Genomic DNA, 26,833 nt, shown 5'->3' with positions numbered 1-26,833 from the left:
TAACTTTGTGGCACAGGGTGTGATGCATGGGCTGACCAGTCAGTTGCTAATCAGTTCAATTATGTTGTGGGCAAAGGAATCTAGCTCTCTGGGTTATTTGAGAAAAAACTCTTATCCTGGGTCAAATGCTGCCTGTGAAACCTGCAGGTAGCAGAATCCATGTATTGATGATACTGCAGCAGCACAATCACAGCAGTGTGAAGCACAAAGAAGCAAAGAGAGACTTGGAAATGTTAGACGAGGCTTCCTTTTCTGTCTGTACGGTCTTTTCTTTTTGCGGCAGAGCTCATGTCTCAGGGTTTCCTTGAGTCACAGGTGTTGTTGTAGATGGATTTTTAAGGCAAGGTCTAATCTCCCATCATCGATGAAAACAGCTTGATATGGGTGTGTACTTGGCTCAGCAATGAAAACGTGCTGTGTGCTGCCAGGCAAGGAGAACCATTCCAAACACCCTCCTAACACCTGTCCAGTCAGCCCACAGGATCCAGCCTAAAATGTTTTCCATCGGTGCTGGAGTTCAGGAGCTCTGTGCTCACAGGGAAATACTAGTAATTGGCTTCTGTTTGTTCCTGGCCTTATCGGTGTATTACTTCCATGGATAATTTGGAACTAATTAATCAGGGTGAGGAGGGAAGGACGGGATTTGCCTTTCTCTTCATTTTCTTTTTATTTATTTTTTTATGTCAAACTCTCTCTTCTGACAGCATTTAGTAAGGCTTTTTGGACCCATTAGAACCAACATCTGGAGTCAGAGATATGCTACAGATAAATGTTTTGAGTATTTCCTGATTTAAGCAGCTTTGTTTTTACACGCCTGATCCGATGTTTCCACCTCACATTGTCACCGCTGTTTTGATTTATTGTTTACATCATGCATCTCCAGGCTGCCCTGTAGCATCTCACACTCATTTGGAATACAAAACAACTAGATATTAAAAAAAAACATACTGTGTTCACATAATTGCTTTGATACAATCTAAGAATTTCATCTATTAATGCCCCAGGAAGTTATATAATGGAAGTTGAGTGTTGTTGAGAAATGATGCCGAAATATGTGCTCTCCAGCTTAGAATCCTATTGTTACACAAATGTAATAAGGAGTAGCAATGTAACATAAAAACATACACAGCACATCCTTGAAACAAGGGAGATAAGGTCAGCCATGGTTTTATTATTATAATTCTAATATCATCAAGCAGACATTAGTGGGCTTTGCACTATTGGCTCACAAGAGGTGAGGTGAGCCAATCCATGGTTCAGACCCCATGGATTGGCTCCAGTGCTGATTCTATAAAGACAAACTGATGGTCTGGGATCTTATAAATCATAAGGATGCTGTGCACAGAACCCCCAGAGTCGCCTTACTCTTGGCAGGAAACCGTCCCTCCTGGCTATGTAAAGCTTTCACATATGAGGTGTTGTTTGTATAGTATGCTGGCCACAAGCTGTTTCGCCATAAAAGATGAACAGCTGCTGTGAGTTTCTCAGGGAGGCTGTATGTTCTATATAACATGCCAAAGTACACACAAGACAAGTCATGTATTTATCTCCAGTATAGTTGGTCGGGAAAAGTGTTGACTGTCAAAGTAGCTGGCGCCTGCATTTAACTTTTGTCCAAAATGATTAAAACACATCACAGAACAACACTATGTTTTTAACGATAATGAAGACAGGCCCTGTTGTCTATTTCAAGTCAATCCAACATACACTCTCCAGCTGTCATAAATACTTATTAGCACTGCAAATCTGCAGCTGAAAACAGTCCCTTACAAATATACCTTTATACACATTTCAGTTACCTTTGCTGAAGCCTCTAGTGTTTTGGGAAGTTGGCCTTAAAACATATTTGTGACATACAGACAAAAGTCAGCAAACTTCATTAAGGGCCTGTAGAATTAGACAGTAACTGAGATTACCGATTCATTTCAAGTTGCATTTTAGGTTTGGGCTGGTGTTGATTTTGAGTCCTGAACATACCACACATGAAAAAAATACATTTTATGTGATAACAAAACACCAGTAAATGTTCCAAATGTAGTGGTGCTGCATACAACTCTCGAGAAAAAGTGACTGTGAATCTAACGCAGATTCCAAATAATTGCATATGAGTATTCAGTCGGGTTTCATTATCAAGAGGAAAGTCATGCCTTACGGAGGTTTTCTATTATTTAACAAACAGCAGGGAACATATCTGCAGTATAAAGCTCTTTGACATGTAGTATTTCTTTGGTGATAAAACATATCCTTATGCATCTGCTTAGCATGAAGCCTGTTCACTACAAATCTATCATTTGAATTGCAGCCCATGGGAGATCCCCCTTGTCATGTTTTTTCCCCCCATCACTCTCAACCTTAGATTGGGGAAGAAGTGCAAAAAAAGCCTCGCATTAATGCTTCGTGTTTTCAAGTGGGGAGCCCATTGAAGGCATTGAGGATGTGTGTTCATTTCATTTGGTTGATATCTAACTTGGCAAGAGAGGTGGGAAGTGTGAGGATTAGCAGTCAGACAGACACACAGCATGAAGGTTTGTCTGGCTCTGTTGACTCTGTGGGATCCCGACAGACTTTGTGCACACGTACACGGGGGCTGGAGGGTAGAGACGAGGCGGCTGTTGATGTTTGAAAACATACACATGCCAGAATGTGGACAGAAAGGTCCTGCACAGATTGACACCCACACACACACACACACACACACTCAGATGAATATGAATACATACTTGTATATATTATTGCTTGTATGTTGGAAGTAACACAATGTCACACTTTCCATGCCCTTGCTGATATTAAATGGACTGGAATAGAAGCTTCAAAAAAGCAGATTGACTCCCACCTACATCAAACACCCACCAGAATTTGTGTGCTTAGTGGAAAGCACAGAATTAAACACACATTATCAGAGCATTTGTATGATGAGCGGAAAGGCTCAAATGCGTTTTGTAGGCTTACACTTTTGCTTCTGATTGCACGTTTATATGTATTCATCAGTCAGCCCTTGATGTGCTTGTTTTTATTTGATTGCAGTTGGAGCTTAAATGATTGTCTGAGACGTTTCTGATAACTGATAATTATTTCAGTCATATTCAAGCAACAATTGTTGTTTATTGTGCGGATTTGCTGTTCTTCTTCATCTTATATGTTAGCCCACTTAATATGTTTGTGTTTTGGACTGTTGGTCAGATAAAAAAGGCTGAGACTTTAGAATTATGCTGATATTTTACTTTTTTTTTTTTTAATTCACTGAGATAATAGGCCCAAATAACTGAAAAAGGTGGGTTAATGCATATTTAACATTCACTTGGCCAAATCAAATGTCCCTGCTACCTGTTTCCATGAGAGTTAACATGCTTGTGTTTGTCTAGAAATTGAAGTAGTTGTTTATAAGTATGTGTTGGGAGATGTTAAATGTCACCATGGGTGCTGTTATACACTAAATGCGCATTGCACCCAGTGTATTAAACAATAAATACAAAAGCAATGGAAGCATGTTCACAAGAATATATGTAAAGATATGCTATTTTGCCAGCATACATTTTAGCTTCTAAGTGTCTCATTTGACATTGGCATGCATAATAACATGCTATGATTCAGATCTAGAGAAAGGAAAAAAAAAAATGTAATGCAATTTCACCACTGGGTCCCCCATTCAGTTTACCTCAATTTGTACAAATGTCTGTGCTTGTATATGTGTGCAGCCATGCATGAATCGTGCATATGTGCAGGCTTTCTTTGTGTGTGAAGAGTGCAGCTGTGGTGTTGTGTTGTTGCAGGTGGCACGTACTGGCCAGCACATGTGTGCGAGTGAGAGAGAGAGACAGAGACAGAGAGAGCCCGTGATCCTTAGCACAGCTGTGATATGGCAATATACTCAGCATCCAGCTCAGCTCAGGGTATTCATACATCATCCCCACTGTTGGAAGATCCTACAGTCATTTGTGAAGACGCGCTCTGGTAACCAGCTCATTTTCAAAGCCACTTGTCATCTGTGTACTCGACAACACAGACACATCGCCTCTAGGGCCCTTTGGAATTAAAAGTGTGACAATTTTCTTTGTAACACCTTAACAAAAATGTAATCTTTATGGATGCGTTATTGGTGTTTACTTGTCCAATCGCAACCTTCTCTTTAATATTCTCCAAATTTATTTCAACGTAATCTTTCTTTTAAGCAGCGTGTATATGTGTGGCTGTATGTGTAATGTATGATTACGGTGTTTGATTCTGTGTTTCACTGCAGCTGTGCGATTGTGTAGGTGGTTGGGTTTTTCAGGGATAAGATGAAAAGCTTTGAGATGAGAAGAACAAGCCCTTTATTATTTTCTCACAAAGATTTATGTGCAATCTTCCACTGTGGCTCAGTGGAGGCTGATAAAGGAAGCCAGTAATCTCAGCCATGAATTTAGTACTAGAGTCAAAGAGTCAACAACCTCTCCATCCACACACAGAACTCTCAACATATGACAGATAATGTAGACTGCAGCTTGAGACCACAAATCACAACCGCATTGTTTCTGTCAGTCTTGTCTCTGAGCCACCACGCGAGCATCTTGAATGTCTACTTGAAATAAATATCGTTTTTCTCAGATTCAGACATCCTGCAGAGGCATCACAGCGACTAACTAGACTTTCCTGAAGATGCATTTATTGACCTGAATGGACTTGCAAAATGTTCCTGGATGTTATTGTAAGAATTTCTAAAGCTATGTGATTGTTCTATATGACTGACTAACCTTTACACAGTGAGTGGTGACAAAGACTATTTCAGAGTGAGAGTGAGTCTCCCATCACACAATTATATTATATTAGTTATAAATATTAAATGATAATATAACTGCAAACTATAGAATTACCTGCTGCAGTAAATAAGTTTCTGTGTACAGTTTCTCTACTCTCATGTTTTGATTATTCAGCACAGGTCTCTGAACACTCTTTTAGCCATATACTTCGAAAGCCAATGGGACAATTACTGAGACACAGTGACACGAAAATGTAATTATAATGTCATTAAATGATAATTAAAAATGCAGCATGCAGAATTCCAGTGGGCTTACTGACTGCACATTTGCCATCTGCACAACCAGTTCAGTGGTCGGCAGTGCCTGTAGGACGCTTGTAGGAACCAAATACTGCTGGCAGCATTGTGTCATAGGAAGTACATTTCTGCACGCCACTATTTCTACTCACAAATCTACACATTCAACATGGCATTAAATAAGTCATACCAGACTGCTCTCACAAGTGTTCAAATTCCCTTTCCTGTACACATCTCGGGTATATAAAAAGACATGAAGTTACCAAGATTCAGTTCATTACACACGCACACAGCAATATTAACGTGTACAGTACTGTATTGGAAAATTATTTACATTGAAAATCACTTGTGGAACGTGAAACATTCAAGGCCTAGAAAACAAATGTTCTCAATCAGCATCTTAATATCTGAGATTAGCTACCCATGTGAACTCAAAATGATGTGCTACTTTTAGTTATTTACCATTTTTGTATTAACGTTTTTTGTTGTTTTGCTGGTTTGAAGAGGACAGTTGGATTACAAAAAAAAAAAAAAAGGACCGCCTCACATCAGCAATTGTTCATCATGCTTATAATGTAAGTTAAACGTGATAACTGCCAAGCAACATGTTAGCATCGTCATTGTGAGCACATTAGGATGCTGAGCCCGCAGCTCAAAGCTGTGTCTAAATACTGCCTCGCTGAGCCTCTGCTGTGGATCTCTGCAAATAATATCTAAGGATTACTTGTAGCTGACAAGGCATGAATACTAAATGTTTTCAAGAAAATATAAGATTTTAAATAAAGTTCTCAGGGGCTTTAACACATATCATCTTCCAAATCCTGTAATCAGACTATAGTAAACATAAAGTAATCCTGTCTTTATTACAAAGACTCGTGTTCACCCTTTCTGATCAACAACACAAATCAAAGTATGTCCATAGGGCATGGCTGGATATTGCTTGTTCAAACAACCCTCAATCAGGAGTTTAGCCCAACCTTGGTCACTGCGTCAGTCTAGAAGTACTAAGCCTACGTAGATAACACATTACTTTTGACTGAAGCATCTTTTCTTCTGCTTTCTTTTTGTACTAAAATCATGCAGGTGCAAATACTGAATTTTGGATTTTAGGGTTCAATAAACATTCATTTTTTATTGATGCAAATACGGCTCAGTTCTTGCAGTTACCCCATGCTGCATGACTTATGAAGCAGCTTCAGGCATTTTCTATGTAACGCCAATGCAGAATGCCCATACACTGCACCAGAGCCCTCAAGACCAAAACCTCTTCAATCTGGTTTACAGCGCACTAGGTAGACTCTTTTAATGTGTAGCGAGTCCATATGGACTGCTGTACAGGTTGAACCTTAGGTGTGTTACTTCTCTGATGAAGATGAGAGAAAACCAATTCAGTCAGGGAGGAGGCAATTCTCTCTTCAGCAGCAGTTTGAAAACTCGCCTAATAACAGTGTTGGCAATAGGAGTGGAAACCCAGATCAGTGGAGATTTTTTTTTTTGTAGTGAAAATATATATAAGACAAAACAATTCTAGGGATCAATTTGTTCTTGGTTTGCATGACTCACACCCCCGAGAGATCAGCCCAGACATTGGCCGATTATGCAGAGTACAATGTGTGAAACAGAAGAAAATGTTTTTTTGTCAATCATATAAAAGTTTCATAGGCACAGAAAGTTATTACATTCCTGCCTCGTTGTTCTTCCTTCCTCCCTGAGCCACCCCTTTGTCTCCCTAAAGACAGGTCTATTTACCAAACAATTTCCACATATGTAGTAGTTAGCCAAAAGCCACGAGCTACATGTCTCATTACTGTTAGGTTTTACAACAGAAATATTAGGGACAGACCATTTCATCTCCTTGGCTCAGTTATGGACTTTTCTTGGATGTGACAGGCTGATGTGTCCAGAGCCAAGCCTTGAGTCACTGCAGAAAGTAATGGTTTCAACTCAGTTACGAGCACAGTTTTATCTGGGTAATTGCCATAAGAATGTGCCACACATATGGGCACAAGCTCAGCAAGGAGAGAAGTGTGCAAAAGATATTGGCCATTGTGTAGCTCTGCTGGGATTGTACGTAGCTTGTGCCACAATATCAAGTCATTGCCACTTACCTGCTCTATTGACTGTTAAACAACAGACCACAATAACAGTGGACCTTGGAGTGGGGAATAGCTCCTGGTCTGCCCATTAGGTGATAAACTGTATCTGCCTCATTTCACTCTTCAGATCAATCTCCCGGCTCATATAGCTGCTAGAATCGGGAGGCAACTTACAAATATACACATTTTTTTTCCAATTTCGTGGCTTTATGAAAAAATATGTTTACAGTGATTTTCAAAAGCAGATGTAATTGATTCCAGTACACCCACCATCTTTTTATGTGTGTCCAATGATAGGATGGGATGGCATTTTTATGTATTCCATGTATATTTGTGTCTTTGGTTGAAGATGACCCCCAACATGATGCAAACCAGGACAGCCAGAGTATTCCCAGCTGACTCCTGAACTTCCCTAAAACAGCTCCTTCTGGAGTCCAAAGAACAAAACAAGAAGCTGGCATCAAAAAATGTGGTCCTGAGGGAGCAGATGGCAAACAAAGAGCTCCACCGGGAGCAAGAGCCAAAGAAACTGATTAAGGCTCTAGAGTCAGAAAAAGCCCTGCAGAATCTAGCAACGATTGGGGGAGGAATTAAGGAGAAAGACATGGGTGTGGTTTCGTATAATGGAGACCCATGAGAGGAGGAGCCAAAAGTCATCAAAGCCCCTCTAATAAGACATTTTAAAAATCTTATCCTGAAAAGGGAAGATGTGGTCATCAAAACTGCTAACGCACACAACGATAGAATTGAATGAATAATGATGTATAGAGGACTATAAGGTTACTATCCCTTGCTCTTTCTCATAAAATCCTTCTACTGAGTGAGTAGCTGCAATTTCTAGACTCTACAAGTGGCTGCATAGATCATCATCCCACAAGCGTGATAGATGTGTGGAAGAATAACTCAGGCAAATGGGAAAGTAAACAGCTGTGGGTGGTGAGCGTATTAGAGGAGATTATACAGGTGGCGAGCTGCGGGGCTGCCCCAGCCCCATTAGCATTAATACCGTCCTGGCTTTAGAGCAGAGGCAACATGCTGCTCCTAAACCCTGCTTCTGGGGCCTCCTCACCCCACTCCAGATGTGTGGCTGCACTAAGCTCACCTATATTCAACGAGGTGTGATGGAAACTTAGCATCAAACTTTTAATGCTGGAAATGGGGGAGTTGTGCGTGTGAGGCAGCAGCATAATAAAATTAAAGTTGTGTATTTATCTCATATTTTATCATGTGTCCCTGATGGGAAATACACATTTACTGTAGAGGCTCATAAAATATCTGGGTGAAATACGGGGCAACTAAACTTTCAGCAGCCTCTCCTTAATCCTACACTTTATTCCTTGTGCAGCATCAGATAAATGCCAAATGTCCCACATTTGTTGCATCATTTGATAGACTATGCCATTCTGTTCATGTGTCTTAGCTAGTTTAAAGTGCCATGCTATAGCTGTGGGCAGCATGCTATATTAACTTATGTAAAAAAAAAAAAAAAAAAAACGTGATAGCTGGTTTTCTTAGCATTACTCAGTTTTAATGATGCCCTCATTGCTCATGCAGAGCTGCTATTTTCCACTGTCATCCAAATACACACTGAGGAGCGAAGAAATGGGGGAAGTAAGGTCTTCGATTTCCAAGATTGTGTGTGTAGATTGATTGCCAATTAGACAGGCAGAAAGCACTCTCTTGGTTCAAGTTTAGGGACAGGTATTGACGCCCCAGGGCCTCTCGCTATGCCTTTGTCTGGGATTTTTTGATAGAGTGCATTTGTGTTGCCATGGGGGCATAGAAATGAACCGTTCTCTTATTTGCACTCCTCTGTTCTCTCAGAGGGAGCTGCTTTTTGAATGCTAAACAGTGTTGCTGTATCTTCAAAAGGTGACAGTGGATTGATCCCCTTGAACAACAGAGGACTTTTCCATCAAATGTGGGATCAATTTACCTCCGTGCCCCACCCAGCCTCCACCACCTGAAAGTAAAGATATAGACCTAAGTTCATATCAGATTGCAGACTTTTTTGAACATTTACTTCCCTCGAGTTCTATATAGGCCAGAAATGTATATAGAGCCAGGAAACTGCAAAAATATATGTCCAAAAACTGCATATCTGATCTTTAGCTAGTTTAAAATTTGAGAAATCTGATGAGCTATATTACAGTGAGTGTACAGTCACAACCTACACTAGAAGCCAATAACTAACTGCAGACACAATATATAGACTATAGAAATAACTTACTAATTGTGAAATATTGATCAGGAACATGAACACTGTATTGGAAACTTGCATGATTTACATTATATCCCCCGTCCTCTCTCCTCAGCATTAAACAAATGCCTCATCGTATCTTTAAGTGCTCCACAGCTGGACTTCATACTGTTTAGGGAAGAGCTGTTTAAAGTCAGTTCATTTCCATTGGAATATTCATATGTGGCTTGAATTTGGAGCTTAGCTCTCTTGATGTTTTCTAAACCTAAACCAGAGTAGTGGGATCAAGTTAACTTTATGAGCTTAGGGTGCATGTTTACATCCATACTGGGTAAATGCAATGACCAAATTAATCAACTGTAGCCAATTTGGAAGGAAATCTGTCTGCTGAATCAGCTTGGAATAGCAGAAAGAATCACTGTAAGCATCCCTCTTTCCCATTTCTTTCTTTGCCAAAACAAGGCTTTGTAGAACGGATGAGGACGGAGGCTTCCACTCATCTTTCAAATACTGTATTGCCCCCTTTCGTTCTGGTTGTTTGGTTTACTTATTAGAAGTCACTGTGATTGGCTGTATTGCAGCTTAGATTGTAACAAGACTCCAAAAGCATTCAAGTGCTCTTCCTCTCTTTTGATACTCTCCTCACTCTCCTCTGTGACATTTGGCGAATGCAATTCAAAGCGACTTTGCATTTCTTAGTTTACTGGAATCAGATAGGTCTTTGAAGTTCAGACTATTTTTTTTGACAGCCAAAGTAATTACTGTTTTTCTCTTTTCTATTTTGTATGTATCTGCAGCCGTTTCTTTGTTCTTTCCTGCTGTTGTGTGGAAGATGATGATGCCTTGGTGGATATGCAGCACAAATAAATCACACTTTCTCAGTGTAAACAAAGAAACTAGATAGGCATAGTCAGACATAGACAAAAAACAAACTGGATGAAAGCAAACATTACCCTGTTTTTATATTTGAAATTCCTGGGAGCATTTCATGGCACACTTCCCAGACTGAGTATTTATTTAGTTCAACAGGTAAAAGATGAGACAAGACAACATGAATGCTTGATGATTTCTATGGGGAAATCAGGGTATACTGTAAATTTAGGTAACATGTGTATTACATCCCATTACACATCACATTCTAAATATAATATAGTTTTAGTAAAACCTCAACAAAGGGATATCGGGAAACACTTTCGAAAGGAACAGATATGTTAACAATTTAGTACTGAATTCAAAAGGTAAACTGAGTTAGATCCTAGTGAGATAAACTATCAGCACCACTATATAATACGCCAATGAATGTATTTTCTAAAACTTCAAACTATTTCTTTAAGATTTTCATTGCTCAAAATGTAGAGATTACTCTATTACCTACTGGATTGTCAATATCAAATCATTTCTTGCTGTGAAACTATATTATGTGTAGAGTGTTTATTATTTTTCTTCCTTAGTCATTTTTATTGCTATGGAGTGATAACCTGATTTCTGAAGGTTCTGAAGTTGAGGTCCTCATCTTGTTTTCTCTTACCTCCAGCCTCTACAAGCAGTGAGTGGCACTGAGAAGAGTTGATTAAAAAGCTATAAAGCCACAGAGTGACAGACAGACACAGAATGACAGATTATTTAAGACAAAGAAAGAGAGACAGAGAGAGACATATGGTTGTACCGGGACTGTCGTCTTTTGGCCGGGCAGCCTCTTGAGTATCGCTTTTTATAGCTGACTTCATGTGAGTGTGAGTTTACTAGCAGGGACACCCTTGACTGATAATGAAAAATGCAGTCAATATCCTTCTGACAGATAAGACCCGTTCGGATTGGACGCACAGCAACGCAGCGCTGCTACAGCCGCTTGCTTCAAATGAAGGACCTGGCCCAGGGGATCAGTTGGTCATCTGCTGCACAGCTCGCAGAGTTTGTTTCCAAAGCTAATAAATCAGGACAGATTGAAGTTCCAGTCTGCAGGGGAAATGCCATTTAATTTACAGTTAATGAAAACAAAGCTACTCTCGCCTCTTCTCTTCATTTGCAGCTATAGCCACTGCATCTAAACAGAAAACAAGTCATTGATTTTTAACCAAAAGACAGGCCAATATAATTGCTGTGGATAGAGCTATAAACGCAGGTGTATATCACTGTAACACAATTGTGGCGCAAGCTCAACAGGTTAAATATAATATAGTTTGAATCAGTGGTCCTTCATGAAGACAAAAGTGAGACGCAAATAAAAACTCCCATCTGAAAGAAGTTGGTCCATGCTATGGTTTTCTATATTGTTTAAGTATGAATACAATTCACTTGATTTACCATAGGCCTCAAATTAATTAAGTCCTCCTCTTTGTGTACAAAAGCAATATCAGCAGAAACCCTGAGGAATCCTTGTCTGTGACTTCCTTCACTGGTGCAGTTAATTTCAGATCTATTTCAAGATCAATTTGACATGACTATTTGCCCATCCCCTACTTTAAGATGTCTGAAATCGTTCTGCATCCTGCTTTAAATCTACTTCACTATGCACATTTCTACATGTGCGTACAATCTGTGCAGCAGATGGACATGTAGCTATTTCTCACCTTTTTATTTACTGTTTAACAAGGTCATATTGCATACCAAGTTTGCCAGTCCCCAGGAACTGGTGCTACGATATCAGAGACGCTGAGTGCATCCTCAACAATCAGCATCCAGAACTGAAAAAGTTTCATCTCCCCAAACTACAGTGCGCTGCTACCATATTAGATGTTGCTATTTGAAGTCATTCAAAAACCTTACTGAAACGTGTCCCTAAGCATCGCACCTCTTGGTTAAACCATGGCAGAGATCAAAAGTGTTTATAGTTGTTCTGAACAGCTCCACTCCAAGTTGGAGTGAAAAACCTGGCTCTCATAAAATAGGGGAGAGATGTGACTTACACTATTGCTCACTTTCTCCCTCCTGCACAGTGGCCATTCATCTTGGAAAGTGGGCGTCGATGTCAGAGTGTCGGTTTCGGAAAGTTGCACAAACAGTGGGGCGCAAACCCCTTAAACTGACAGTGAAAAGGTGTGGCACGTGTGAGGAAGCAGTTCTGAGGAAATATGGTGGACACATGGTGACAACAGTAGATGTGCTATCATGTAAGGATTTTTTTTTTTTTTTTTAACTTAACCTGTAATCACACACAATAATGCAGAACAAAACAGTGCTCCTTGGTAGTAGCACTGTAGATGAAAACTATCTGGACAACCTAATGCAGAGCAGACAAACACTCTTTGCTCACATCCTCATTCTGTGGATGTGAGCAAAGAGCTTCTTATGGCAGAAGTGCTCCAAACATGGAACTCTGCACCAATACTGAAGCAGAAAATCCAGGACAGCCCCAGAGACTTTATCGCCTCGACACAATCTTTTTTATCTTATTCTGCCTCACTGCACCCATTACAACACCAAGATGATTTCACATTACATTGATCTCTATATAGATGAACCTATTGTGCTCAGTAGGTGTCCTGACCGACCGGAATCCTGATTTTTTATTTTGTGAAATTTTGAATTCTCGACCCATACCACACCAGCACTTGAATCTTTCAACCAAAACCTGCTCAAAACAAGTTCTAAATGCCAACACACATGTTAAATGCATCAGAAGCTCTCATGGGGATGATATTATATTGATATCTACCTATATTACACAAAAAATGTTCTCTTTTTCTTCTTGGTGATTTTAGGAAACAATACTGCCCAATTCTCTAGACACAATCAAAAGGTTCTGCTTTGAGAGTAGGCAGATGAACAAATGCACTCAGACAGACGGGTTTCGGACTCCTCTGCCTTTGTGTGAAATATTACAGACCTGATTGGAAGTGACACAGCTATAATTCAGCATGGTGAGCGGGACCAGCCTTTGCTCCAGCACTCTCACAGACACACACATACACCGACCATATGGGTACTTGTACGTTACAACTAATTTTCTCACATGTTCATCAGTATCTCTCTATGTTTATTAGGACTGCAAAATCAGATCATCTATAATTTTACAGCCAGCTGGCATGGTGACAGTGCATGGAAACAAGCATTGACATAAACTTGATATTCAAGACAAACACAACATAACATTGTGATACATACTGGAGTACCGCTGTGAGCAGTCTGGACATACAGTGGAGTTTTAGAATATAATGCATACTCTAATATCTATGTTATGGTGAGCAAATTAAAGTGTCCTAACCTCTATCTGACTTTTACTTAACTTAGTACACTCACACATTAATAAGTAAGGATTACAGAGATGTCCTAATTAAAAAAAAACACTCAATTACATGCTTAGAAATTAGGCACTAATGTTTTTTTTTTCCAGTTTCAGTGGAATATGGGCAGAGATTTTCAGTGAAATCAATGCAATAATAAATACTTTGCAAGCCTCTGAGTATACAGCAGTTTATTTTCATTAATCCATGCTGACAAACACTTTGACTTCATGTTCTTCAAATGTCATCGGATAGATTAATTAGTAAAACGGACACGTCATTGCCTGGCTATGATTACATGGCCGGGAATCTGAAATAATGATTCTTTTGTGAGCATAAATAATCCATAACCTTTTACAGAAAAGCCTCTACACACACTTTAATTCGGGAGTAGAGCTCTCACAAGGGCAGTTGTGTAGAATGCTTAGCTTGAAGGTAAAATGTGTTTCCCCAAGCACACATCTAAGATCTTTTTAGTTCTGTAAATTTCTATAATTATCACAACCCCAAAGCCGTCTAACTGACGCTTGAGACACTGTATGACTAAAACAGCTGTAATAATTCAATCTAATATACTCAGCAAAGGACTTGAATTGACACGAGGGACGACTTGATCAACTCAAGTTGGATTTACAAAGTATTTTATTTAACCCAAATGGCGCAGCTCACTGTTATTGTTAAAGCTTTGAGTTTTACTGTAGTCTGGGGGAATAGGCTGATGTCACATATAATGCATAAGCATCACCTTGGTCTACCTGAAGACATCTGTCCTTCTTGTTACAAGATCTCTGCTCTAAAGAGCCAAGGACATCTGAGTCCTCTTTGAAGGTGAAAGGTTAAAGAGCAGAAGTGTAGAAGCTGGGTCATTTGAAGACATATCAGCAAGCGAGCACCTAAATCAAATAACAGTCTGCTTAACCCATCATGTATAGGTCACATCTACTTACTGAGTGTTACTGTCTGGCTTGGACAAGTATGAGGCACAAAAATGATGGTTCTCTCCAGCCAGGAAGAAAAATTATTCTGGATTATCTCACCCACTCTACTTTCTGCTAAAATGACACAAAAGGGGTTATATTTAACAAGCATGAAGTTGTGTAGACTACTCTATGAAAACTCTGCTGATATTAATACAAGAGCTCCCATTTAAAGTGTTTGCTGAGAGTTACTAATGTAGACAGCCAGTTATTACCCATCCTCTAATTTCCTGTCCCTACTTCATAGCTATTCTTTGGTATGTCGCTCTTTCTTTTTCTTGCACTGAAACAAAATCTAACAATTAGCTCTTATCTTCTCATTCTGCTGACAATAGCTTACGCTGAAATGAGTTCATGGTTCATGGTTGCAGTACTTTTAATCACCACCCTGGACATTAGTCATTAGAGGAACCAACAGCTGTGCCTACACCCACCCAGCTCACAATAGGGCCCACGTGGTCACTATGGGTCATTCATTTGAGATTAATACCAAGGCTTTGTTAATAACACTGGGAATCAAAAGAGGGCATTAGTATGGGATATGGAGAATGGGTTTCCTTACACCAATCCCTGTAGGAAGCTGAGAAAAATGCACATCTTGGGATGGGCAGGCATGTATTTATTCTGCCTTTTCAGAGCTCAGGTAAGGGTGAAGTCCTTGGATGCATGCGTAAGTACACCTCTCTCTCCTTTCTTTCTTGGTGCATTGATATATTCGTTTTCTATATTTCTAATGCAATAAAACTATGAATATAAGGATTATCAATAAAAGAACTTAGAACAGTTAAAACCCCGATTAATAGGGGTGAATTCCTCGTTTAGAGCTGGAATTCAGTTAATTAAAATGTCAAGACATTTTCAGAAACACTTATTTGCTTTCATGCTCAGATTATAAGATTGATACCATTATGTCTGTATGATAAATTCAAAATTCACACATCAGCATCTCTACAGCTCGATATAAATGTTTAATTTTATTTCTTCCACCCATACAAAAACTTAAGTGTAAAACCAAAAATACATGGTTTTACATGGGAGTTAGGTGAGGAACTATTTCTTGGCCAGATTGAGGGACCAGTCTCAGCTGGTTGCCTATAGCACCATCATGGTAAATTTAAAAAAAATGTTAATGAGCTTTCAAAGAGCTGTTAGGCAAATTTTGTTACCAGGCAAACTGTTTTTTTTGCAGCTTCATTTCTAATGGACAGAAAATAGATCAAATAAGTGTGTATCCAAAAATCATCAAACTATTTAAGTTTGAACATACTGTACTGTACTGAAACACAGTCTAGGTGTACCAGGCAAGGTTTCACTGAACAGGTTCTAGAAATGAAAACAATAGTAACAAACAAAATAAAAGTATAATACTGGTTGGTTTCTTATAAAACTGGTAAGCTCCCTCTTACCTTAACTCCACTTCAACTGGGTTTTCACTAGAGATGGATGGATGCACAGGTAGATAATAAATTCTCCTTACACTTTCTTATCTTCAGATCCAACTTTATTAAACTTCACAGCCTGGCCGTTCTGCTCTCTGACTCGAAGTCTGGATGTTACATCGAGGGATCAAGCCTCTGGCTTCTGCCAGCTTGTGTTGAATCGAAATTTTACAGGTGGTTGAACTGTACAATACCACAAAACAAATATACACAAAGGATTATGTGACCGCAAACACGGATTAACCATCACTACCCTTATTTACCTGACCTTGAGCCCTCATTGACATGTAGCTCACAAGAGGCAACTAGGATCAGAGTTGCAATAACCGCTCTTGTTAATACAATGACAGTCTTAGATGTCTGACACACACACACACACACACACACACACACACATACTTTCTCTCCCTCCATTAATCAGCAAAAACGCATCACAGAATTATTGATTCAGTGCAAACAAAGAGAAAGGGAAAACTACTCAAGAGTTGTCATTCATTGATTAATTTGTCAGTGTAGTTCTCTGATCAGTAGCTGCAGTGTGTATATTAGTGTGTGTGTGTGTATTTATTTATTTGCTGAGAGATTAAATGGGAGGTTCTGTACACAACAACAACTGCAGCAAACCTACAGTAAATCACTTTAGAGTAAATGTGAGGGGAAACATAAGGCAGCTATAAGTAAATAATACTTCCTATTGAATTAACTAATGCTTTCCTCCTCTGGTTTGCATTAACAAAACCCTCTTTACCATGCCTTCAAGGTTTGAGCATGTTCACAGACAACATTATGCATAATTAGGCATACAAATTGCACATTATTCAAGGAAAAAAGCTTCATTCAGAACCCCATTTCACAAGCAGATATACACCTTCAGAAAAATTTATTCAGCCACATTTTGAAGTCAAGTATGGCGTCAGATTGTCCCTCTGTGAGTGCCCTGGTTTTACACTCTGCATAACTTTGTCTTTTTTCCATAAAATGTTAATAATCATGAAAAAAATATGCATCTGCTTATTGTAACTCAAAATCTTAAGACTTGGGGTTCTATTTTTGTCAGCTAATGTGACATGATGCTCAGTCTCTTTAAGGAATCAAGATATTTAATGTGTTTATTTGCGTCCTTACTGAGTAAGAACACACATAAACACGTTTTGGTTTCCAACTCTGTTAGATCATAAAAATGCATTGAGATGAATCTAAAAAGCATATAAAAATAGCATCCACGAAATGGGTGGTTTGAAAAAACTTGATGACTAGGGTTTGATGAATTAGGGATAAGTGAACAGTGCTCCTAATGGTTTGGTGAGCTTGTGCCCAGCATGTGCACAAAGGTCTGATATTAGTACCTTTACATCCACCATGCACTTTAGTCTACAAAGCGTATCAGCCATGTACCAGAACTGATGTCCTCCTGCCTGAGCATGAACAGCGCGCTCCTTGTGCTGATGGATGGAATTACCAACCTGACCCAGATCCTTTTTCCCCATGTAGGTACAGCTACTGTGTACAAATACATAAGGTATCCTGCATGTGCACATTGGATAGACACAGGTGCAATGAATTAGCATTGTGGACAACACCTATTTGCATGTACACTAATAACCATTAAACTAACAGATACACTGAGCCCTGGCATAAAAAAAAAATAATACTCCACATGGGCTCTAAGGTGCTCTTATATCTTATTTTCTTCTTTCTTCCTGTAGCCCACTGTTACTAGACTAATCTTGTCACTGAACAATTTGTTTCCCAGACATTATCGGATTTATGCATTACTGGCTGCAGTGTTGTATTATGTTTATTAATGGAGTTATCACAAGAAAAATCTGCACTGCACACCCTGAACTATGCGGTATCACATTGATTTTGTGTCCAAACCACAGTATGTGTACCTGAAGTCAGTTTTTTCATAAGGGCAACCAAACGCACAGGAACTGTCTTTTGAAGCAAACTACTACCACCTAGTGGATAAACCGTCTCCAAGCAAGGATACATGGTTGTGAAACAGAAACTTTCTGAAACCATGTTTAATAATTAATACACTTAAACACACAGGTTGGCATGTTTTTGATAATGTATAAAACATGTGCATGCATCTATATTTTTCATGGAGTGTTATCTTTATGAGTGCATTTATTTATTAGAAATTGACACCTAGGTCAAATTTCAGACTTCATATCGCTGTTCATTTTAGAGGGTGACTGGCAGCAGACCACATGTTTAGAGTCCCACAGGTCTGTTTTGTTTACTCAGAAAATTTGGCATCCTTGAAGTCTTTCTCTGCTTTACTGCTCTGTCTTTCTGAACCAACTGCAGTATGCTAATCCTTGAAGACATCAGCTCCCACCTGCCAACCCTCATTATTTTCATGCTATTTTTGAGATAAACAATCTAGAGTAGTTCAGTGCCAGTGAGATTTCCTCCCATCATGCAGTAATGAAGATGGAGATGGCAACCAGCCCCATAGGCAAAGCAGTCATCAAATATTTACTTATGCCAACGTCGGTAACTTGGGAGATTCTTAGACAATGATAACATGACTTAACAAAATAAAATAAACTTTTTTTTTTTTTTTAAATGTCATCAAATATCTCTTTGTTCATTCATGTGGAATAACAGAGATCTTACCTTCTCTAACATACGGCCTTTGCTGTAGCTGTTCCAGTTTTGTGATGAATGTGTCCATTTCAGTTTTACATTCATATGCTAAGTTCAAAGTTTAGCAGGTAGCTAAAGCCCATGGCTACACAAACTAACATCATACTGAGAAATGTCCAAAATGTGAGGGAATAGTGTTTATCTGACTGGACTGATTAGCTATCAGTATTTATTATCTACTCATTTTCTTATTTAATATAAACTTTAGTCTTTTTATTCTTTTAGCACAGACAGTAGTAAAACGAGAGGGATCAAGGGATGGAACAAAGATCCCACACCAGACCCAAACCAGGGATGTGGTTCAGTTCAGTCTCTCTACATTAACCCAGGCTAAATTACTTTTATGATATAAAAAGAAAACACATCCAGTGACTATTCAACATAAATTAAGTTCTACAGGAGTTTGTTAGGGATATGAAAGCAGAAATACACAGAAATATTTAAAAACATCATAAAGTGATCTATGACAAACTCTGTCTGATGGTTTTTGCCTAAACGTAAAGTACTGAGTACCGGAGGTGTTTTTAGCAACTGAAATGATGAGGGGCTAAGTCATGATTGCACTGGGCCTATGTTTTCTAGGCATGATAGGCATTGGTTGGTTGAGATGGGTTCACCTACATATATAAATAAAACAGATAATGTAATAAAAACTCTAATTAACAGGTTCAAAGGTTACAAACTTATTCAAATGTTAACTTGCTTTCTAAAATGGGTTTGTTTACCTTTTCTCTGGCACTGTCCAAGTCTTTAGATCATTATTGGTTATCTAGTGGTTAAAAAAAAAAAGAACATGGCAGCTATGGCAAACTGTTTTAACATTAAACTGATTTCACTTCAATATCCATATTTCAAGTTTAGATTATCTACTATTACATCCTGACTAGTCACAATTTTGGATACCCGAAATGACGTCACTGACGTCACTCCACCGTTTTAGCTTTTATTCCACCGACTGAATTCACGGTAGAGATATTTGCAAGGCTTTTTAAGAACAATTAGTTATTTAAGACTAGTAAGAATTGCTCATTGAATGGGAAAACTAATCTATCTACAATCACATTAGATTAGTCAAATATCAAATTACAGATCTCTATACGTCAGTACACACAGCTTCCCTCTTTCCCAACTGCTTAAAGTTGATATGATGTATAAAATATAATTGTCTGTCCATTCTACTGTGGCCACACAATAATCTGCAGAAAGAGGCAAATGGTTTCACTGGTGGGACTTAGAGCAGTGTGTTAACTTAGGGACAATTTGTGAAAAATGTAAGTTTCAACTTTGGGCGACCAACTTCGATTCCTACACAATTTAATGTGCTAGTTTTCTCATTTACCTTCCTTTTTGTTCTTGAACTATCCAAGGAGGCCAGACTGGACGTTCCCACTGGAACGTTTCACGCTCCAATGCCATGTGCGCACCTTCCTCGTCCTTCATGTGCGTCGCTAAATTACTGCCCCTCTCTACGACGCTATCATAAGTTCCGCTTCGCTCCACAATCGGTCCGGGACTTTGGAGTTAACTTAGTGTTAGTGTGAACCTTTGACAGGGCCAAACGTGTTCTGGGCTAAAGCCTCACCTCAATATATCACAGTGCAAAAACCTAAGGAAGATTCTTTATGGGTGTGGTAGGAAGAGTAGAAAGTGATATGATAACAAAGAAAAACGCTAAAAATTTGTGATATGTTAAAATTAAAATTAATTTTTAAAATGTATTTATCTGTGGTGTGAATGATTTGGGGCATGTTTTAAATCTCCAACCTCTAGAAGATATCTGGATATGTCAGGATATGGTTTTAAGAAGCAGTAGAACAAGTCTTGCACATATTTGTTCTGTACCTAAGCATAGACAACAAAATAGGTAAGTACAAAATAGGTAAGTAGTAAGCAAAAACAAGTAAATATACGGTTTGAGGCGTCGTTGTGAAAGTCTTTGCCAGACATCACTGTGGTATCACCTGATGAACACCACAGTTCCCCCTGCCCCCACCCCTTCCTCCTCTCTATACCTCTAGCCCTCCCCCAAACTCCTGGATATTGGCCTTATCTCAAACACCTCTATTCCCATGCATGCAATTAACTCCTTCCCCCACTCTGTACTCCATCCCTCCCATTCTCAACCATTGCCTTCATTAGCATAAGCACAATGGCTACACAAAGCAAAGGCAATGAGCAAAAACCACAAAACCAGCCTCAAAGCTTATAGCTGTTATTTAACCACTGGCTTGGTTTGAACTGCTTGTATGTGGTTACACAAAGTAATTTGGTTCCTTTTTTTGCTCTGTTTATCTTTTGTGGTTGTTGAATTGAATCACCCTGGCAAGGCTTGACACATCTTTTAGGTTACAACGTACTACAGACTTCTGCCATTAAAGCGAACTTGTGTTAAGTAGTCTAATTTATCCCACCAGAGAATCAAATCAAGATGGAGCTGACGGAGCAGAAGATTAGATGTCCTTAAAAAGGGGTCGCTGGTATCACTTGACCCAGAATGACGACTCACCAATGTGGAAGAAGCAACTGATTCAGGAAAGTTGGTTTAAGGTTGCCTTAATTGTCGCAGACAAGACGAGACATGTAGCAAATGTAATGATTTTTCAGAGGAAGCCTGTGCTAATGAGGTAACATATAGGTCATGTTCAAAACACATAAGCAAAAATAAATAAATAACAACCCATGATGTTTGAGGAGTTATCAAAGAGAACGGTTGGTGCTGGTTGACAGTTTATTGATATACAGCTGGTACAATTTGCCTCACCTGCTGAATGAACAGAACGTGTACTACCAGTATCAACAGTACCAATTCCAGACGTGATGAACGACAAAAATAAATACCTAAAGAACAAACGTGAATTGAAATCTGTTGTTCAGGGGTATTACACTGGGAGTTCCGCAAAACACACCTGTCTGTGTGGAGACAAGTGGAATGTATCTTCATTTATAACAGAATAGCAGACAAAGGTAGCTTTAGAAGGCGGGTTTTCCATGACCTTTCAGAGAAATAGGTAGTTTTGAAATGGAATGTACAAAAAAATAAAACACCTTCATTTATATTCTGTTTTTTCAAAAATAGAGTTGTTAAAAAAAATTCAAGTAGGAACTTAACCAAAGTGTGCAAACTGGTTAAGACAATACATTCAATAGTGTAATGGGAACCATTTTAGTGCAAATACAGTGTGACAAAAGTCACTTCACAGTGTTGATTACAAGAACAATGGGCATTTAAAAATGCCAAACTCTTAGTCACCTAAAATCTGTGAATCCCTGAGGTGTGTACATTCAATAATAAAAAATGGAGGCATGAAAACGGACTGGAACCCTGTTTATGGAGGATGTCTGATGACGTAGTAATCTCTCAAAACCAATACTGGCTGCTCTTTATATTCAAAGAATCAAAAAACTTCAAACCACCAAGAACCTCTCAGGTCAATTACATGCACTGACAAAAAAAAAGCAAACATTTAAGCATTAACAATAATACTACAATGAAAACTGAAAAAAAAATAAGGGGCCCCAAGTACAATGCTTAGCAGGGATTACAAGAGAATGGAGAAGAAACAGCTTCAAACAAAATGCCACTGAAGAACAGCTTTGAACTGCCTTTTGCCTGGAGGACAACATGCAGGGTTTAAACAGACCCACGACTCAATTTCTTTTCACACACGTGCAAATGTCCAGGAGGGAGGAATGAGCTGCGGTGGTGGGGCAGAGGAAGGACACAATGCTTTTAGATGTAAAGTTAGTATACTTAACAGTCTTTTTGTATGTTTGCAGCAAAATACAGAGGCAGAGAGACAAATGTGTTTCTGGACCAATAAGTTTTTTAAGTAGAGCTTACTCTGCTCCCTGAAACCCATTTTTAACAATATAAAAGAAATGTGCATTTACCCATGAACCAGTGACACCCCATGATGCAAAGCTCGCTTCCACATGTAGTATGTGGAGCGTGGAGTGAAGGGGAAGTAAGACCTGAATTCTTTAAATGTGGGGAAGGATTTCTCCTCAAAGCGTTGCTGCAGGAACAGCTTGGCCTTGGCCTTGAAGTTGGCCAGAGCAACAACATCCATGGCAAACATCTGCTCATCGATGGACGCCCTGCTGTGAAGGTTGTGTTTTAAATGTGGGACATCAAAGGAGGGCGTGGTGGAATTTCCTAGATATTTAGGACTCTCAACAAATGGGAGCACATGCTGACTTTCCATTCCCCTCTCCAGTAGGTTGTCTTCTGTTGCGGTACTCTCCAGATTCTGAGGAAGGCTGTTCTCCTGGGTGACCATCTTCTTCTTCTTGTAATTCTGCCTGCTACGCCACAGCCAATAGAAACAAGGGGACATGGATGGGAACTTGAGCTTGAACTTTGTTAGGGACCATTTTGATTTCTGGACATACAGCTTTGCAGCATCCCTGAGCTGCTTTTTACTCATGTATGCAAGCCTGAAACTCCTGTGTTGCCGCCTACAGATCCTCTGTCTCGGCATCACAGGCTGGACTGGCGACGGACTCTGACACTTGTCAGCATCCGAGCTGTCCTCACTGCTACCAATACTGCTTTTATAACCTCTGTTGAATAACATGGCCTCCCTTCTCCAGTTGTAGTAGGTTGATCTGGAAATCCCTGGGAAGTTTCTTTTGAAGATCCTGAAGGGAAAGGAGGTATTCATGGCGATGCAATTCTGCAGAGAGCGCTTTGCTTCCTGCATGTGTGCCACATTCTGGGCCCGCTCCAGATCCAGTTTGCCGAGGCTGAACATGTTAGCCATGCTGTCATGGTGGTCTAGCTCATCCTGCTTTGCTTCAGGTGAAGACCAGGCCTCTTGCTCTGTGCTCTCCCCAGGGCTAATCTCTCCAGTTGAAGATGAAGTGGATAAGTTCCCTCCCTTCAGGAGCTCATGCTTCCAATTGTAGTAAGATGACCTTGAAATTTCAGGGAAGAATTCTTTGAACTGGTGCAGGGGGATGAGCTTGCCCTCCAAGTAACAGGCCTGCAGAAAATACTTTGCTTCATACCTGGCTGCGGACTTTTTGCAGTGCTCCTGCGTCTGCCTCTTCCAACGGTAGAAGGTTCTTTTTGTGATGTTGTATTTGTCCTTCAGGCTCGGGTAAGACAGCTGTGCATCCTGGTTCAGCAGTTCCTCGCTCTTCACAGGTGACACCTTCTGTTCACTGTCAGGACTTCCAAACATGAGGTCAGTGGTCTGAACTAGTGCGACAAAATGATTCGGCCTGAAAGACTCAGACTGCAGCTCGCCTGACCACATGATGTGGAGGGTTCGTGGCTCAGAGTCTTTAGGCCAGGTCCTAGGACGTATGACTCGGTTGAAATAGGGTCTGATCTTGAGGTTGAACATGGGATAGATGGAGTAGATGTTAAACTGAAGGATAGAAGAGAGGGCGTACACATGCCACATGTTAGCATAGGACCCAGGGAAGCAAGAAGCTTTGACGTCTGCATCAAAGATGGCCTCCAAGACTGCGACTGGCAAGTTGAGCATGTCCTCAGACTCTTCTGCACAAAGACTGAAGCGAACAGCCTGGAGCATCATTTTTGAATCAATCATCCCAGACAGGTAGTACCTCTTCCACAGCACCATTTCAACTACAGTCCGCACCTGTGGGTGACAATATTAATGGAATTAATACTGCAACCATTAATTGCACATTTAAAAAAATTAATGTCTAGTTTTGATGTAGAGACCAAGACCATGAACAATCACTGCTCACCTGTAGCTCCAAGCTAAGTCCAGTGTTGCCCACTAACAGCATGCTAACAGCGTCAAACAGCAAGTTGCCTTCACCCTTACAGTTCAGAGGCAGAAGGTCTCTGGGCGCATCGGCCGGGTACAGGCTATGAGCTGTGGTGTCGACGCCTGCCCACTCTGGGAAATTCTGACAGGGCATCCTGGGGAGCTGGAAAGGAGCAAGGACCTGGTACACCTCCCTGGCCACTTTGATCAAATCACCCAGGCCAGAGCTCTCTGTGGCCTCCTGAAGAGCCTTGAGAACAGACAACACGACCTCGTTTCGCGGAATCATGCCTGGAAACCTGATGAGAGCGGGAGGGAGGAGGACGAGAAGATAAAAAGTTAGAGATGAAGACTGAAGCTCGACATCTTCAAGAATAAGTAAAATCTAAAGATTCTGGTAAGTCTGTGAGCTGATGCTGCAGAGCTCTGGAAACAGCTTTGTTAACAGTAGACTAGAATATGCAGATTACTATGGTCTGTCCTCACACAAACAACAACTACAGGAAAATACTGTTGGTACAATAACAATGGATTCATGCCTGCACCATTTGAAGACATCTTACCTCCTCACTCCACCTAAATATACTGTGTGTTTAGCTTAGGCCTAGTACAAATCACACTGAAGCAAACACTAGTGAAAAAAACAGCTGCAAAACATGGAAAACCCGCTGGTATGACTTATTGTTTTAAATGATGGGAAGTCAGATCCAATACAATCCACACTCGCTAACAGCAAAGCTTAATTTATGTATTTTTTGATGTTACCTCAAACACTTCTACGGAATTTGCACCGCTTTAAGGCAGTTTACGCAAAGTTTGGTTCCATTAAACGCGTATCTTAAATAAATTATCACGCCTGGTTACTCACAACGCAAAACATTTCTGGAAACAAGTGTTTTTCTTACCTCAGCGACCGGAGACTAAAATATGTCTCAAAGGAAGTCACTTTGTTTGTTGGCAGAGGGTTTTCGCAGCTGATACTACACGATCTCTCTCTTTCTCTCTCTCTCTCTCTGGGAGTTTTAATCCATTGTGTGCGCGCAGCTCCAAGAGCGTCCTGTCCTCCGGTGAGCAGTAAGAGAGGAGATGTTGGGAGTGATAAGCGGCACCTCCCATCAGGAAATTATCAATCGTCGATTCGCTTTTGTGTGTGTGTGTGTGTGTGTGTGTGTGTGTGTGTGTGTGTCTCTCTGCGTCGAGAAACACCTCCCTCCCTCCCCCTCCTCTTCTTCTTACTCTACAGCCAGGGTCAATTTCAATGTGAAGTGTTAACAAAAGCCAGTGTGTCAGGAGCACAGAGACAGCCCTGTAACAGGTATCGGTGGTTTTAGGTTTTATAAACACCTTTTTGCTTTTCTTTGTCAAAGCCATCTCCAGATGTCAGCAGTTCATTTTCAAGGTTATTTGTCAAGTGCTCTTGGCATCAGCGGGTTACTGGTCCTTTTGTCTCATAGACAGACAAGCCTTAATATTATAAGAGATATTTGGTACAAAGTTTAATTGTCCCTTTGTCTAAAATTTGTGGAAAAAAATCCACAAAACTATACGATACAGTGAATTTTCTTTTGTTGTTGCAGTTTATTTTATTTCTCAGTGTGCACTCCAGACATGGCACAAAGGCTAGTTTGTGGATTAGAGTAGATATGTGCAGACAGGGTGTGGACATGAGCTTAGTAAGAGGAGAGGAAGGCTCCAGAGCTCCAGGTCTGCTTGTTTCTCCACTTACTTTTAACACCTCCTCTCCTGCCTTTTGCAGGATTTCAGTAATGAAGGCCTTTTGTTCCACACACGCACAACAATCCTAGAGACTGTCCCCCAACCCCCACGGCCCCTACTGTAGACTGCAACCCTATGGCTTCTTACACACACACACACACACACACACACACACACACACACACACACACACACACACACACACATTTACACACCGGGAGACAACAGCATTTGGCCCCCACTGATCTGTCCACTCCAAGGACTTGGCAGACTGGCTGGTGCCTGAGTTCACTGGGGTTCAAGGCTTTGACCTAAAGCTTATCAGCTATGTGGACAATGAGCACAGAGGCAGTGCACATGAAAGGGAACAATTTGACATATCACAGTTCATGTTTGCATTTTGTACATTACGAGGTGACAGGATGCATACAGCTGCTAAAGATCTGCTTCCATCACATGTGATATGAGATGAGGGGGTCATAGCTCACCATACATGACTTCTCCTCTTTGCTCACCGCTTGTTTCCTTGTCAGTGTTTGTGTTAATACCAGCTCATCACCCCCTAAGACTCTTGGCTGTAGCCTTTCTACACACCTTAGGTGATTGTGCTGCACTGCACTGTGAACACAGTGGGCTGGCTGCAAGCATTTAAAATGCAAATAGGGCAACACTGGGACCGGCTCCGGCAGTCTCTCGCCTGCTGTGTCTGTGTGTACTGTATGCGTGTATGTGTGTGTACTAGTAG

At 40.2% G+C, this 26,833-nt stretch overlaps 1 protein-coding gene across 1 annotated transcript; it reads right to left on the bottom strand.

Moving 5' to 3' along the window:
* Positions 1–22,512: 22,512 nt before the first annotated feature.
* vrtn (vertebrae development associated) lies at positions 22,513–24,661 on the bottom strand. Its single transcript, XM_026319147.1, has 2 exons — positions 24,350–24,661; positions 22,513–24,237 (listed from the first exon to the last, which is right to left on the bottom strand). The coding sequence occupies exons 1-2, from the start codon at positions 24,659–24,661 to the stop codon at positions 22,513–22,515; spliced, it is 2,037 nt and encodes a 678-aa protein (XP_026174932.1).
* Between the last annotated feature and the right edge of the window lie 2,172 nt (positions 24,662–26,833).

Source organism: Mastacembelus armatus, chromosome 24 (genome assembly GCF_900324485.2).
Source record: "Mastacembelus armatus chromosome 24, fMasArm1.2, whole genome shotgun sequence".
Classification (NCBI taxonomy): domain Eukaryota; kingdom Metazoa; phylum Chordata; class Actinopteri; order Synbranchiformes; family Mastacembelidae; genus Mastacembelus; species Mastacembelus armatus.
The sequence above is the reverse complement of the archived record's forward strand: the minus strand, read 5'-3'. Positions and strand labels throughout refer to the sequence as shown.

What these genes read in the sequence shown, in the direction of transcription:
- vrtn (XM_026319147.1), bottom strand. Translation starts at nt 24,661, where the DNA reads ATGATTCCGCGAAACGAGGTCGTGTTGTCTGTTCTCAAGGCTCTTCAG. An exon ending in GACTTAGCTTGGAGCTACAG is followed by an intron (nt 24,238 to 24,349) that starts GTGAGCAGTGAT and finishes TGTCACCCACAG; the next exon opens with GTGCGGACTGTAGTTGAAAT.